Below are 16,800 nucleotides of genomic sequence, written 5' to 3'. Positions count from 1 at the left end.
TGCCTCAAGATCTGAAATAAAATCGTGGTGTGATTGCCACCTCAAATTTGGAAGTGGGAGTAACAAGCCTGGGTGGAAATAATTTAGTGTTTGATGGGAAGAACATGAGTGAGGGAAATGGAAAAGCAAGAGAGGGAAATGTAATTGATGCAAGAGGCCAGGTGACTGAGAAATGCACAAAGAGGAGAGAAAAGAACAAAAAGAGATTGAAAAATTAAAGAAGAAAATGTCTGAAAGATTTGAAAAATATTTTTTTTGACGGGGTGAACAAATTTGGAACAGAAATGAAGGAAGGGCACATGAACTTATTATAGGTTATGTCTGAGGCAGGTTCACATGTGAAAACAAGACACTTCAGAGAGAATGCATTTCACAGGCAGCATGTAAACACGTGCTTTCAAAAGGCACTGTGACATTCTAATTCATGTTCACCCACAGYTGATCCCCCTTTTAAGGCTCTCTCTCCTTCCTGCTGCTTTTCTGCAGCTTGGTCCTTRTTTCATCACCAGAAGACAGAAATTGCAGTTTGAAAGGTCTGCAAACCCCATTTTTCCAGGTGGTTCTGGAACACTAATCGGAAGCGATGCCGAGAAGTTTCCCGGGAAGAACGGAAACCTTTCAGTGCACATTTTAATTTACTCCCCAACAGCAGAGATTGGCTGCTTCAGGGAAGGGGCAAAGGGGAGAGGAGAGGAAATGAGGAGCACCAGAGGTTACCTAACACCACATTTTTGAGGGGAGCTCAATATGGTGTTTAATTCTTCCTTCAATCAGCTGCGAGACAAGGCAGTGGTGGGGAAATGCAGTTGGAAACTCAGTCACAGGATTTGGGAGATTCTGTCCCCAAAAATCTGAAGATGTGTCAGTAGAAAYTGGGCATTTTGTGCTTCCAGTGGGTGATGCTGCACAATTCTGTAAGAACATAAAATGAAAAGCTGTCATTCTCTGCTTTCCCAGACACCTYTGGCCACCATCTGTGTCCTCTACCTTTCCTTGCAGGACCATAAGGGAACTTCTTCATTTCTTAAAATACAAACCCAAAAAAACATTACCCCAAATTTACACCTGACAGACCCTTTTCCTACTGGAACAGCTGCTCAAATACTGGGATTTTTTAATCCTAACAGTTTCTCATTTTAACGAACTTTTCAATATCTGCCTCTCACTCATCCAGTTCATGGTTTGACTCCAAGTGAATTTTCTGTACAACTGGAAATGCTCAGAGGTTTAACAGTTGTTTTTTCCTGGTTATAAAGAAATGTGCATGCAATAATTTCCACAAAACCCTCTCAATTTTGAAAGAGAAGAACTTTAAACAGGTTCCTCCTCTCTTTTCATGTTGTTTCTCCTTAAGAACACCTCTTCCATGGCTCCCAKCCCATCTGTTGGCATTTGGAGAGCTCCCTCTTGCTCCGGCTCAGATTGAACTCAGAAGATGTTAAAAGACTGGGGCATAATTTGAATTTCTTTATCAAAGGAAGTCCTATGCAACTTCCACTTGTAGATGTCAAACCTACAATGAATTTATGCCATATGAAAACTATTATTATTATTATTATTCCTGCTATTTTAAAATAGTTTTTTGGGGGGTTGAGAGTATTCTATCTTCTTGTTTGCATTTCTCAGCATGAAGCTGCAGTGGTTTTTTTTTTCTGATGAAGCAATAACACACTGAAAGCTACCCGATAGTTTCATTTTTTAGGACTGCTCAATTTGGCCTAGATTACATGGTCGTGAAAGTTTGTGACTCATGCACTTCCTCCCACTCACAGAAATAAAAAAGTGGTAGAAAACATAAAGAAAAATGCCACTGTGATGAAATCTATCAGGACACGACGAATCCAGAGGATTTTGGTTGGTGCAGGGCTATGTGGAGCATCCATCCTGAAAATAAATCGTGATTAGGGCAATTTCCATCATAAACAAATCTCAAATATCATATCCTGGCGTAGTATCAACTGCACGGTCTCTATTGAAAATTTCATCTCTAGAGATAAGGAAAGCATTGAACACATTTATCCAACAATTTCTGAGTGCCTGGCATGAWCTTTATTAATGGAAGAGAAGGAAAGGGATGGAAGCAGCAATAATATCCAYGAGCACAGTATTTACTCTTTCTCAGAACCAGCTGGGTGACAAATTTTACCAAAGACACCAGGAATTTAAAGCGCAGTATTAATAGTTTTACAGCCATAAAAACATTTTTCTCTCTCTTCATGCCCTCATTTTTGTTTCTGATTAAGCCCTGGTTTGTTCCAGAGGGTAATTCTGGTTCAGATGTTGTGTGAGTCTGTGTTTTTCCAGGCCATGAGGAGGGAAAGATGTTGTAGAGGAGATAAAACAGCGCCAGAGGATGACTAAAAGGGCAAGAGCTGTGTGCCTTCCTATCTACTTATTCTTTTCCTTACCTGGTGTGGAAGGCACTTCCCCTTTCAAGGTCTCAGTGGGGTTCAGCACCTTCTTCCATTTCCAAATCTCCCTCTTCAACCTCTACAAGTTAAGACTAAAAGCTGTAGTTCCATTTGATTTCTCACTTCAGCCGAGAGCGTTATGAAATAACAGCTTTGAAAAGCGGCCCTTGAAAGCTGAAATTGATCCCACACAAAAGGGCAGGAGTGTCTGACAAAGCACCTTACAGGAACATCTGTGTTCCTTCAGAGCAAAGCTGCAGTGTTGCCTCTCTCATGTCTGTCCAAAAGTGATGTAAATATGAAATGTGAATATTCACAGCAGGACCTGAGTGGTGGAGAAGGTGTGAAACCATCGCTGTGACCCTTACACAGAACAGTGCACAGTTCCAGTCCCTCTATGATAAAATTCTGGCTCATCACAAACTCTGTGTGGGGTTTGGGGTTCCTGAAGCAGCCCCAAACTTGGCTGAGGCATTTCCCGTGTTCAGGAGAGTCTGCACTGCCCAGGCTGTCAGAAATTCAGGGGCTGAAGGTCTCTTTAGCTCTGTCTCCAGCTCATTATTGCTCCTGACTCCAGAGCAATTCCAACCAGGAGCAGGAATTGGAGCACCCAAATGCACAGCAGAGRGCTAAGGCAGAACATCCTGCATGGAAATATCTCAAATCCTCCATTATTTATGACCAATACCTCAAGGCCTCCCCTGTGTGTAGCAGGAATTCACAGCATGCTGAAGTAGAATCATTCCAGCTCCATGGGTGCTCCATGAGGCTCTTTGGAGCAGAGCACTAGAAAACAAAATAACAAATAACATGAATAACAGGAAAAAAAAAAGAGTAAGAGCTTATTGTTTCATTTCCTGAAACTGATATTGGTCATGATAGCCTATCCCACGATAATTTATAGTTTAAGGCGTTTAAACATGCAGCTGCTGTCCCCAGGCTGGAATCTGGGAGTACATCCTGAGCTTTATTTAGCCTGGGAAGGTGTAAGGAAGCCTGGCTGCAAAGGTTCTTCTCCAGTTTCTGGCAGTTAAGGGCTTTGCCAGCTGGATCCTGCTGCTTTCTTCGGGGATCAGCAGAAGGAATAATATTTACCCAGGCCAGAACTCGCARAGCAGTTTCCTTTCGCTCTGGCTGGGGACACTTTGTAGGCACTGGATTATGGGMTGGTGTGTGAGAACTGAGCACAGCAGGGTGGAATGAACTTCCCAGAATTGGCTGATTAAAGGGGAGTTTGCAGAATTCGGGTCTGCACTTCCCTCAGACTCGTAGTGCTTATTCCTTACTGTGGGAATCTGGGCAAGGCTCAAATGCCACAAAATCAAACTTTGCACTTTATTAAGGAGAAATTTTTAATTTCAATTATATGAGAATTTAGATCAATTATATGAGAAAGGTTTACTTATRTTTACTTACATTTTCAGACACTGGTCGCTATTTTTTTTCAAAATAATTGAACTCTAATCAATAAAACAGTTTTAAGTGTTACCCTTTTTTTCCCCTCAAGTTCCCCAGTTCTTCACAGTTCCACAGGTACTGATAGCTTGGGAACGGTGAAATTCCAAGGAAGTGTTTGAAACAGATAATCATGGATGCTTTCCAATTTCCCAGTATTCATTGTCTGAGCTGTTACCTTTCAGCATGATAGTTTTTGAAGCTTGGCTATTATTATTAATAATAATAATAATAATTTTATTGTGATCTATCATTGTATTATAATAATGTTATATTATATATTAATATTTATTATTATAATAATAATTTCAGCTGTAGATTGGATAGCTGCTCTCTGTCCCATCAGTCTGAGAGAATAAAGGCATTCAGAGAATATTTTCCAATAAAATATGAAGCGTGGCAGTGCATTTRTACCAAGGGTCCACCAGTTCAATAGACAGGATGTTTCATGATCAACTGATATTAAGGAATACTCTGAAGGGATCATCTATTAAATTAAAATTTTAAAGTTCACTTTTTATGCAGAATGATGTATAAAAAAGCACTAACTGGTAGCAGCAGTGACATTAAAAGGAATATAAATTCCATGTTATTCCAAATGGGCCAACTCATAAACTTTGGATAATGGACAGAAAAGTGCCCCTGTCATCTTTGATTTTGCAGTTTCCAACAGCAAACAGCCTAAAATGTACAATTTAGTGTAAAAGATTGTGGCATAATGTAAGGATTTTATCCAGGGAGACCCATCCAGTCACTTCAGTAGGTGGTGAAAGAGTAGCAGGCTTGGGAAAACATCCTGGATAACTGCCTGAATTTAAAAAAAAAAATCTCAGAATGAGTTGATTATACTGAATCATAGATATATTGACCCAATTGCTGGTGATATTGCATCAGATTCAATCTACACATTCACGCAGAGAATTTCTGATTTATGGAGGCCTCAGCCTCTGAATGAAAACCTCGCACAGTAATTAGAGCTTCAGGGGATGTTTTACAGTTACCATGAATTTTTTTACTGATGTTACAGATATTTCTTCAGCCTTTCCCTCGCTAACTTTTCTAAGGCACATTTGCAGAGCAGGTTCATTGTCTTTGTTCCAAGAGCTGGGGCTGCTCCTCAGGTTAAGGACATTGGGTTTTTCACCTCCTGCACCTCTCCTTAGCAGTGAGTCATTGAGAGGAACAGCCTGGTGGGAAGAACTGGCGGGGAGCCAAATTGTTTGAGGGTTTGAGAAGACTCAACCAGTAAATTCTGCTTTACTTTTAATGGGACTGGGCTGGAAAGTGTCTGCTAATCTCCCAGTGGTGCCATCCAGGCAAAACCTTACACAATCCTCTGCTGTTGCTACCCCATAATCCCACACCAGCACCCAAAATTGAGATTAGCCTGGCAGTCAGTGGGGAAATGAGCACAGGTATAAATATCACACRTCCTGGCCTTTAGGAATTATGTGAGACATGTGGCTGAGCTGCCTGACTAATGGCACAAACATTTCCCGTCCCTCTGGAGCAGGGGCTGGGGCAGCTCCTCATCAGCGTTCCTGCTAATTAGGAGTGTCCTCCTGTCCAAGTGGCAAAGAGGGAAAACAATGAAATGTTTTCTTTCAGAAAGTGGGAGGGGAAAAAAAAAAAAAAAAAAGGAAAAGTTCATCTGGTTTAGACGTTTAAGATCATCCAACCCTCAGACATTGCAGAGCCACCCCTTACTCTCAGAGCTACCCTTGGGGTGAAACCTTCACCCTGTGCTGCTTATTTGGTGCTGAGCTGACTGTTCCATGATTCTCTGAGGTTTTGTACTTGAGCTGTAGGAAATCTACCAAAAACGGGATGGTTTTTGTTCCATTTTTTCTTTTCCCTCCAAGGTCATTCCCCTGTTTATCTTGTGCCCATGGTACCACTCCATAAATCACCATCCCATGGGTGCCAGCTGATTGCCAGTGCTGCCCAACAGCTACCAGGAATCACAAAAAAAAAACAATAAAAAGGATTCTCATTCCCTCTCTCCTGACTTTAAACCAGTTTTTAAAACAAAAGGGGCCAAATTGAAAATGAGTAGTTCCAATCAGGGTGAAGCCAATGCAGTCACACCCAGGAGGGACAGGGCTCCCTTGGAGTTCAATTCTTCCTGCACAGGGGAAGCAGAGGCTGCAGCAGAATTATCATTAATTTTCATTAATCTTAGTGAGCACTGAGATGTGGGATTGTTGTTCTTGTCTGGAAAAACACAACAAAAGTCACAAATAGAGCAGCTGAACAGGGATACAGTGAAAGCTTGGGACAGACTAATCTGGAGAAGAGCACAGTTGTTTTGCAAAAGTAAATCAGCCTAAAAATGTTTTCAGGRGGGTTAGCAGAGAATATTTTCCATTCTGGCTTTCTTCAAAATACAGGTTACCAGTACAAAAGAACAACCTCTGTGGTAAAGGGTGGAATTCACTCTGTGAGTTTTCATTCTGCTGTTCAGAGCTCACTCATAAAAATAAAGGGAATATTTGCCAGGTGCTTTATATCACGGATGTTTACCAAAACCAGTCAGATGATGAATTACATTTCTTTGTGTATCTGTATGATAAACCATTTGTAAAAGTAACGCTCTGTGAATATTAATAAAGGTGCAGGGAGCTGGTATTGTATCTCAGGCTATATTGATCATATTAATGAGAAGGGTAATGTGTGTATGTTTATTATGATTAACAGAACTCTGTTCATGTTGCATTTTCCATTTGAATGAAATTAACTTTCTCCTGTTGCTGAGGATGAATATTAAATACAGAGAGATGATAGGTGAATAAGCTCCTGTAAAACCCTCTTCACTCCTGTATCAAATCTAGCACACTTCCTGTAAATTAATCTTGAAAACGAAATGTTATTGCCAATTGTGGATGTGAAAACCCAAAGAGGGAAGAATCTAATCTAMGTAACAACAAGTACAACCAAGAAACTTCCACTTAAAGACATATTTTAACAAAATAATTTACTGTAAATGAGCTGCTGTAGCAGTACCAGTGCAGAGAGAATCCTGCCTGTAATTTCAGGGCATATACAAAATAAAAACACAGATGAAGGAATGAGACAAATTCTGTTTACACCAAAGTTGAAACACAGGTAGTTTGTGTTTGTTTTGGTTTTTTTGGTTTGTTTTTTTTTCCCTCTTGCATTTCTTTTCTGGTAGCATTTCAAATAATTTTATTTCTTCATTGCTTTAAGTCTTATTCCTGAAAACAGTACAAGGGGTAGAAAAGGAACCAGATTGTTTCTAAGATCTTCAGTGGTGCTCAGWTTCCTGCTCTGAACTCCTGAARATRWCYCTGCTCATTGCAGGGGGTTGGACTGGATGACCTTCCAAGGTCCCTTCCAAGGTCCTTTCCAAAWTCATTTAATGAATTTCTCCAACAAAATGAAGGTTTTCCCTGAAGCTTGTCCAAGAAAGGTGATTTGACAAGAGGAAAACACAAAATCGAGGCCTGTCCTGAAGATGCACAGCCCAAACCCTTTCAGGACACACTTTCAGGCCTCAGTGCCAGCACAGAAGTGGCAAAACTGGAGTTACTGAGAGGGAACTCAGCAGTACCAGAAAATGAAAAAGCAGGGGTTTAAGGCATTGAAAAAGTGATAGAAGGGAGCAAACTGAACTTTTTTTTTTTCCAGTCCAAACAAGTTTCTGTAATCGATCAGCAAAGATTGACCATCYAAACCTAAATGGGCAGAGACAAGTTTGTGCAGGGTATTGGATTCCTGTCTGCTCACTAAAGATATTCCCACCCTGCTTCCACTGCTCTATATGAATATTATTCGACTTTGAATTTGGTGCAAAGAGCAGGGAATTGTKCAGCCTATTCTGGGCACTGCAATTCTCATCATGAAGTTATTAGCGAGAAGGAATGAGCAGTAATTGTGAGGGAACAACAAGGTTATAATCAGAGCTTGTTCCAAATTACACTCCTGCGATCTCCCTTTGGCTCCGACTGGGAGCTGCTTTTTAACTTGGGAAATTTTCAATAATGAGGCTAAGAAGGAAATTACCGGGCATTTCTTTGAACAGCAAACTTCCTAGAAATGCTGAGGGATTGTTGTAATCAGCAAGTTCATGGGCTTCAAAGTGCTGTGCTCACCTGRCAGTTCTTTCAATCATTTTTGAGTCAAATCCATCCGTAGCCATCGAGGCATTGTGTAATCCCCCCYCCACACCTGTAAATTATAATGTGGGATGTCATGATTTATTTCATAGCATAAAAGCTGTTCAATGAATACTGACAGCGCCATTAGCGTCCTGATCTCGAACTGAAGTGCAAGTCATCTCTGCTTAAGTCATCACTCTCAGGAGCCACAAATAAATGTGCACTTTAAAAAGGTGCCACGGGTTAATCAGTGCTGAATTAGTCAAGAAAAATCCGTGAGGAAGGGAGCAGTTCAGGAAATGACAGCCTGAAGCTCTTCTTCTAACGATGGTTCTGAAAGCAGCCACTGCCCAAGACCCCAGAACACAAAAAAATGGGCTGAAAACTTTATTAATTCAGAATTAACTGAGAGATATCAAAATTGCCTCAGCGTCTCACCCCCTTCCTGGCTTCCACTCTTGGGAAGCAGTACCCAAATGGCTCCCACACCCTGGACTCCTCTTTGCCTTCTGCCTTCCAGGAAGAGTCCTGGTGAAAAGTGAAGGAGAGGAAACCTAATTAACTCAGCTCATTGTTAATTTATCCCAGCAAGAATCATCAGTTACTGTTGTTCTGCCCTAAATCCCAGATATCAGCTTCTCAGGAGGAAAATGGCTCCTTGTGCTTGCACTGACATAAAATGTTTAATTTTTGTTTTTAACCTCCTCTGAGCTAAAGGCAATTTGTGACTGAAGTACAGTTCTTTTCCTGAACATCATATTCTGTCTCTTCTTTCCCCTAGTGCAATGTTTTCCATTTTGTTGTTCTTCTACACATTTAAACCTTTTTTTTTTCCCCTCATGCAGATCCTGTCATTTTTGGAGGTGAAAACCTGGATGCCTGTCCTTAGAACCCTAGGAATTCTGTCATGTTATAAATATTTATCACAACTCTTTTCATACCAACAGCTGCGATCCTTTCACATGCAGAGMTGGTTTTATGAAGGGTCAAGCCCTCTGTGCCTCTTCCCAGTTTCCAGGAGATTTCAAATTGTTCCTGTTTGGCCCACCACATGCCTCCAGGRTGACAGCTCCTTCTTAATGAGGAAGAATTGTTCTCTCTCCCAACACAGATCTTACCCAAATTTAGACATTATTTGTACCTCCACTCACATGTTTATCTCGGTCGTTTATTCCAATCTATTTGTCCATCTGAAGGGATCAAAAGCATTCAAACTAAAACCCAAACCACCCAGACTCTCAGGCTGCCTKGTTGTTTGTTCTTGAGTCAGCCCTAATAACTCACAGCTTCTCTGAGAATCTCCAGGTTCAAAAAGTGCTTTGAATATGATCATTTATTACGTTTTTGATGAACCCAGAACACCTCAAAAGGGGATTTTTTTTTCTTCAAATGAGAGCAAATGAAATTTATCTGCCTTTTTTCTCCTATTCCTTTCAAAAGAACACAGCAGTCATTCCAAACTAACACACTTAAGCTGAACAACTGTTAAATAAAACCAAATCATGCTTTATTGGTGTGCTGAGGTGATTTCTCATTCTAAATGAAGCTTTTCTTTTCTCATTTAGAGCTCCAAATGGGACCCTAACTAGTGGAATCAGATGGCCAGTCTTCACTAGCACTGACCAGAAATATCTGACACTAAACACCAACACTCCCGAGGTGCTGTCAAAATTACGAGCCCAGCACTGTCGATTCTGGAAACACTTCTTCCCCAAAGTTATGGAAATGACAGGTAACAGTTCTTTTCTAGATGCTTTTATATAAAACTTTTATGCAAGGCTCATTTGCTGGATGTTAATGTGGTACCTGAGTTCAAATCTTCGTGTTCCTGTTTAGAACGGAGCTGTTCAGGTTGGATAAAACTGAATYWGTGTTGGATAAAACTGAATTTGTGTTGGATAAAAMTGAATTCTTGTTGGATAAAGCTGTCCGTGGCGTGGTAAGGTTGGGCCCCAGACATTTTCTGTGCTTCTGGCTTTGGGGTCACCATGGTGTTTTGTAGCAGGACAAAAGCTGGGGACACACCAAGGGCCAGGACTTTGTGCTGTGGAGTTTCTCTGTCCCAAAACTCAGATGCAGCCACGATGGAAGACCCTGAGTGCTGACACTTCTGTCCTTTGTTATCCCTGTGAGAGTCTTGGAGCCACCAGGCTCTGAGTTCCTGGTGCTGGGGAGAGCAGGAAAAGCCTGCACTGGGAATCGTGGAGGCTTCAGATGTTCTGTATAAGCTGTGGGACGTTATATTTGGATTATATTATCTATTATTTATGGGATTCTATTTTATGCAACTAATCYCCCGAGGATATGAAGTGCTCTGCCACTGCCAAGAGGGGATTGTGGTTTCCAGCTCACGTGAGAGCCTTATGTTTTATTTCTGGAGTGATGCTGACAGCCCAGAGACTGCAGGATTTGCAGGAGAAAACACAACTGATTTGTGCCTGGCCATGTATGCAACGGATTTATGAGATTTCACTGCCTAGAAAAGTATAATTGTTTGAAACTTTAAGGTCAGTTAAACACAGAAGACTGAAATTTTTAGAAGACCGATGGYGCTGTTTTCACAAAGCCCAGCAACAGATGAAGCCTCTGTGCTTTGGATTTCAAAAGGAATTGATTTTATAAAGTGATTTTGCAGCTCTRGAATCACATTCTGCAGCTTGACTGRGGGAAAGTCTCATTTCAAAAACGAGATACACTTTTAAGATGTTAATTAGTAATTTAAAACCTTTCTCTAAGACTCAGCTTGAACGCTCGTCTTAAAAAACACGTAAGTCTTAAAAATATGTAAACTGTCATGGTGCACAGATGATTCCTTCTGAAATAATTTATTCCTTCCTCATTTGAGTCTATGACTGTATTATGGCTCAACTTTCATCCCCTCTCAATTCAACAGATGTTTTTCAATTAAATCAAGAGACGCGGAATCAGTAGGTAAAAATGAATAATTTATGAAGCCARCTCTGTGATTTTAAAATCACAGCTTTCCCAATTACTGACGGATTTCAGGGAGGTTTCAACCATTCTGACAAGCCAGGAGAACTGAACTCCTCTACACATTCCTTTCACCTGGCTGGGAAAATTTGTGGAGAAATGAGGATCCTACGACTGTCAGTCCCTGAAATGAGGCAAATGTAAAAACAGAATATTTCCATCACGTTCCTTACCAATATTGTACAAATCTGACAGAAAACCCTTTAAAATCCTGTGTACAAATGTGATGTAACAGCTTACATTGCAATAAYTCTCTTCACTGAAATGTTATTTTGCATTTTCTCTCTGCTTTTATGCCCAAAGAGCAGTGCACACCATTAATGCACAGATTTCTTCATGTTCTGAGGGTCTCTCATTGCTATTACTCCTTACTGAAATATCCTTAGAAAAGAAGGTTGCTTTACCATGAGGTGATATAAGATGACAGAGAACAAGTAAGGAATTTTTATATTCTCATTATTACAAGTTCAAGTAGGGTTCAGGTAGGAGAAGGAGAATTCTATCAGGTAGAAACCAAAGAGGATAATCAAAACAACTTATTTTGCAGAAATTACAATTTTTCAATACCAAGTGATCAGGATTTGCTGTGGATGTGCTTGGTAACCCCTTGTTTAATTCCTGACCCACCCCTAGCATGAGCCTTACCACCCCATGAGGGATTTTTAAGCCTTTAAAGGCCAGGTCCAAATGTGTCCTGGATCTGAACCAGCCTGACCCCATCACAGGTGGGGTAAGACAAGTTCCTTCAGGCAGTTAAATAGATGAGAGTGGAAAATATTTAATCCCTGCCGTATTTATTGTTAGATAATTTACATTTTCCTGAAGGAATAATATCAGATATATATATWTTAAAAAATTGCTCTGGTTGTGGATTAGGAAAAGKAATAAGGAAAAAGTAAGGCCCTCACAGTAACACAAACTAAATGGCCATATATAAAATATGGCCTTGATCTCTCCAGAGTACTTTGTATGGTTTTGGGAGATTTCTCAACATCTTCTCCTCGAGTTTCAATACATAAATCCATCACTGAATACAAAAGTCASAACTGGTAGTTCTGTGTCCAGCTTGATAACAAACACTGGACAAGTGAATTGGACTTTGACATGGGCTCAGTTCCAACCAGACGCAATTCCTACACTGATTTTAACCCAATTTTAAGGCCCTGAGCACACCCTCCACCCCAGCCACCACAAGACCAGCCAGGATCACTCAGCATTTCCCATTTCACTGTGAAAACAGAAGGGTTTCTGCTGGCTGCTGCTGGGAGAATCCCACTGGAGGGMCAGTCAACAGTGAGTGACTTTTAAGTAGCTTTTAGAGCAATCAGATGTTAATTATAAAAGCATCTGTGTTAGATTTTACCTCCTCAGCACAACCTTTAATGCATCTAAAGCCCTTCCTATTTATATGTGCCTGTTTCCTCTTGATTGTAGAACGCTGCAGGCAGCCAAGCTTTCCATTTACTCCTCCATTTCTATTTCAGTGTGCCTGATACATATTTTTCGATTTTATTTGATATTACTGCATCATGTATCATYTGTAAAGAAATCAGACTAGGTAATATAAATACATTACATTTTAAAACCACCCTGAAAAGATTTTTTTATGTGGAGGCAGAGGAATGTTCAATCTCTTGACCAATGGGTAACAAAAATTCTTGTGTTTGCTATGAACCCCCAACCAATATCTGGGTTCTACTAAATACTCARGGTAGAAAGAATATTAAAAATAAACAGAAAACTCACTATCAGAATTAAATTGAATTTCCACAGACTGGATACATGGAGAAATGAAATGTGAACAAGTCAAAAGTAACCTCACCAATACCACTACACCTATGAGCAATAAGTTTCTGTACCTCAACAATCTGATTTATTTCTAATTTTTCATCTCATATCATTGGAAAGATAACAGCCCTTAGAGTAATTCATCTCCCAGAGAGCTCTGCTGACTTTTGGAAGAAATGAAACAATAAAAGAAAAGAATYTGAACTTCTTAAAACCASCTGTGAAAATGAWTATAGTGCTGTGGCTAACAAAGCTKTGATATCCAGAGAGTGTGATTAAAGGATATTGATAGCAGATATAATCTGTTTTTTCCTTTCTGGACATTTGTGAAGAAACTCTCACCATGAGAATCTACAGCACAAACCTGTGGCATTTATCATACTAATGAACTCAGAAACTCACAGGTACCTGCAATCGTGAGCTGCTGAAGACAGGAAAATTAATTCCAACTTGTCATCCCTTATTCATTAACAGCTATATGGCCTTTATCCCAATCTTAAATGTATTTTTGTGTGTTAACATGAAGATTAGCACTTTATTGGCACATCCAGCAGTTCAAAGGATGGGATGATGATAAATTCAGCTTTGCTGTAACACCATTAAAGTGAGGGATGTATGGAATGACAGGACGTTCCAGCTGCTTGCAGCAGCACTACTGAAGAATCAAAAAAATCTTTCCTTTTGTGTTTTGCTGTGTTAAACCGGGACCTTCCAAAGCATTTATTCATTGCCTACAGACCCTCCTCTTGTCTCATTGGGAATGAAGGTGAAGTTTGGGATTGTCCCAATGGTTGCACATGGAAAATCCCGTTTGTGTGCAGTTGCTGACTCCGGGGCTCTGCAGCCACCCAGGGCTCTGAGCTGTAATTATTGGTCAGCTTGGACTCTCTCCTCTTTTTCTTTCCTGCCTCCCAGCTGTCAGCTYGTCTAAGTCATGGGTGGTTGCTTCCCAGAGATTGATGGTGTTGGTGATAATGGGATGCATTGACTTGTGACTTCAATTTGGATCTTATCACTGGGAGAAAAAAAAAAAGCAAACAAATGGGAATTCGAGTTCTTATTTCAGTGTTTTCCGTCCCCCTTTTGTCTTTTAGATTCATAATGGTGGCTCCTCTGAATTTTTTTGATGTCTTCTTTCTCTAGCTGACTCACTTTTAACCATGATCTTTAAAAAGGACTGAAAAGGCCCATCATTTATACTCCAGAACAGTGACTTTTAATTCAAGATGTGTCTGTGGTAGAGACATTCCAGTGTTTAAAGTCTTTGGGCAGACTTCAAACACCTCTACACCTGAATAATTAAAGGGATACTTTTGATTTTTCTTTTAAATTCATAAGTGAAGGTTTTGCCTGGATAAATAAAATTGGATCCCCAAAATCAAGAGTAAAATGAGAAACACGGTTCAGGCAGTTTTCTCCAAATAATGCTGCTACTGCTCCATACACTAAATTACCAATCCTTTTGACTTAATGTGGAAAATTTGGCTTTGCCTGAGACCCTGCCTTCATCTTTAAATTAAATATATGCAAAGGAGAGTTCTTAGAGTCAGGAAAGCAAAATGTTGTGCATGTCTTGTCCCCACAGTTCTGAGCTCTRTCTGCATAGCTTAGCAATGAAAATCAGGTTTTATTGTTACCAGCACTTCCAAATCATCTCTGAGTTAACAGCAGTTGTGGCCTGCAGGAAAAAAAAAAAGTAAAAATATCTGAACTTTCCTTTGATCTCTGTTGTAACCAAGCTTATTTACAACTTTGAACTGAGGGAGAAGGATGTGGTTAATTTATTGACWTTTTTTCCCATGTTTGTTCTTCACACTTTCCCTTTTGACTGCAYGTAAAAATACAGGACTTCCCGAAGAAAAACTATCTTGGTTTTATTTCTGGTCTCACTGAAACCAAGAAGTAAATCTCATTTCAAAGTCTCATTAAATTGCCATCTGGATTTCCAGACCAAAAARGTTTGGAAGCGTTGAGCTAAACTGCAGATAAGCGACCAAATTACTGGATGCTTCTCCAAGCTAAATCTCGGAATCACTGAACTCTCTCCCCCGAATATTTTCTCTACCGATGTGTAAAACACAGAAGTATTTCATTTTCACATCACCAGTTCTACTTGCAGTGCTGGCAGATCATAAAAAAGGGGGACGGGGTGTATTTATGGAGGGAAAGGGCCGAGGCTCTGCTGCGGCAGAAGAACATAAAAGCCAAAGGAGCATAAAGAAACCACGGAATTGTCACCTCAGGAACACAATGACCAAGCTTTTCTGGAAGTGAGCTGTGCCAGCGTGGGACACACCAGAGTTCTGTCCAGAATGAATAAAGATCACGGATCAGCAGCGCTTTCTGAGCTTTATCCTGAAGCCTGCAGCTGATATAAAATAATYGACACAGCCTGCAGGTGTTTTCCTCCTCTCTGTCCGTGTGTGGGATGTTCCTGCAAGGTCCCTGCCTTTCTCTGTGCTGTTATCACCTTTGGGCTGCAGGAAGGGATCCCTGCCCATGAAACACTCTGTGAAATGCTGTGTTTGCATTGCTCTTCTCGTCCTCACCCTCTGCTCAGTGCCWCTAACAAATTTGGCAATAAATATTTCCTTGGGATGGGATTACTCAGCAAAGGCTTTATGGGCTGGGATGAAAAAGAGAAGAGATTTCACATTGATAATGCACATTTGGCAGTATCCTGCTCCAGACCTGTGCTTTAAACTTTGGGAATTTATTCCATGGGAGGGTGAAATCTCAGACATCCATTGAAATCCATTAAACCAAAGGCAATGCTGTTGTTGCCTTGAATAAAGCTGTGATTTCACCTTATCTTTACCAGCATCTCTCTCATTCTGCATAGTTCAGTCTTCAGGGCACGTGGGTTTCAATGCAGGGTATATTGAACCAAAAGAATATTTTGAGAATTAAAAAAAATTGCTTTAAAATGATGAATTTGATGGACAGAAGTGTTGTCCAAAATACACATATATATATATCTGTATTTTAAAAAATACACAATATATTTATTGCCCTGCCAGAAGAAAATCTTTGCAGTCCTTCCATTCTGATGTGATGACAAAATGCTAATCACTGAATTTTCAGTCACTCCAGGTTTAAGAAAAGAAGCAAAAGACCATCCCRTAATGTATTTGGAGCAGATGACATTGATAATCAAAATTATTTTTCAATTAGCATACAAAGAGATTCAAATTTAGATTAATGGAACCCATTTCATGTTTTACAGGAAATATTGATGAAGCAGAACGAGAGTGGAAAGCAGGATTCCATCGCTGGAACAATTACATGTCAGACTGGAAAAATCAATTTAATGATTACACCAGCAAGAAGGAGCTGTGCAGTCTCTAATTAATATGTTTACTCTTTCCAGTATGTCCCTGGAACTGTTCATCAGGCAAACATCCAGGTAGCTCCCCAACATGTCCAGCATTAAATATCTTATGCAGATTAAAAGGAAATATTACAGATATCGTTTTGATTTCGGATCTTTCATTTATATTTTACCTCCTCTCTCAATAAAAAAAAATTTGAGGTGCCCCAACCTTTTGAAGCTTCACTGGGTTAAGTAGGACTGGAGAGATTAAAGGCTGCAGATTAATGATGTACATTTTATTATAAATACTGATGCTTCAATTCACCCTTCAAAGAAACAATGTAATGTGTTAGAGGAAAATAGATTTTTTTTTTTTTTTGTGAAACAGAAATAGCAGTTTTACAGCGTTGCCATGCAAAACACAGATTTAATCTTTAGCTGCAACTCCACCGCACTCAGACCTCATCTCAGACATAATTTCATCGACAGAAACATAAAGATACAATAACTTTGCTGGACACCCCAGACAATATTCGCTTGTTAGACAAAAAAAAGTTTTAAGGCTGCCATAAAAGTGTGAATCGCTGCTTCTTTCTGGCCAAATCTGTAGGGCCAAGCTGTGGTGGGAGARGATTGTATTGAAAGCCTAAATCAAGTGCTCCAGTGAAGCTGGAAAGCCTGATTCCTTTTCCCCTGGCCTCATTTTTCAGGGAATAAAGAATTA

The 16,800-nt window shown here is 40.1% G+C and overlaps 1 protein-coding gene across 2 annotated transcripts in view; it reads left to right on the top strand.

Annotated features, from left to right (window-relative positions):
- Positions 1–16,232, top strand: part of BCHE (butyrylcholinesterase) — a 45,513-nt gene extending 29,281 nt beyond the window's left edge. For both annotated transcript variants that reach the window (XM_057385842.1, XM_057385843.1), the window contains exons 3-4: positions 9,550–9,716; positions 15,990–16,232. In XM_057385842.1, the coding sequence (XP_057241825.1) occupies positions 9,550–9,716; positions 15,990–16,111 (289 nt within the window). In that variant the 3' untranslated portion in view covers positions 16,112–16,232. The remainder of the gene's footprint in view (positions 1–9,549; positions 9,717–15,989) is intronic.
- Positions 16,233–16,800: the final 568 nt, after the last annotated feature.

Source organism: Malurus melanocephalus, unplaced genomic scaffold, assembly GCF_030028575.1.
Source record: "Malurus melanocephalus ecotype Western Australia unplaced genomic scaffold, MMel_1.1 scaffold_879, whole genome shotgun sequence".
Taxonomy (NCBI): Eukaryota; Metazoa; Chordata; class Aves; order Passeriformes; family Maluridae; genus Malurus; species Malurus melanocephalus.
This window is presented reverse-complemented; position numbering and strand designations above follow the sequence as displayed.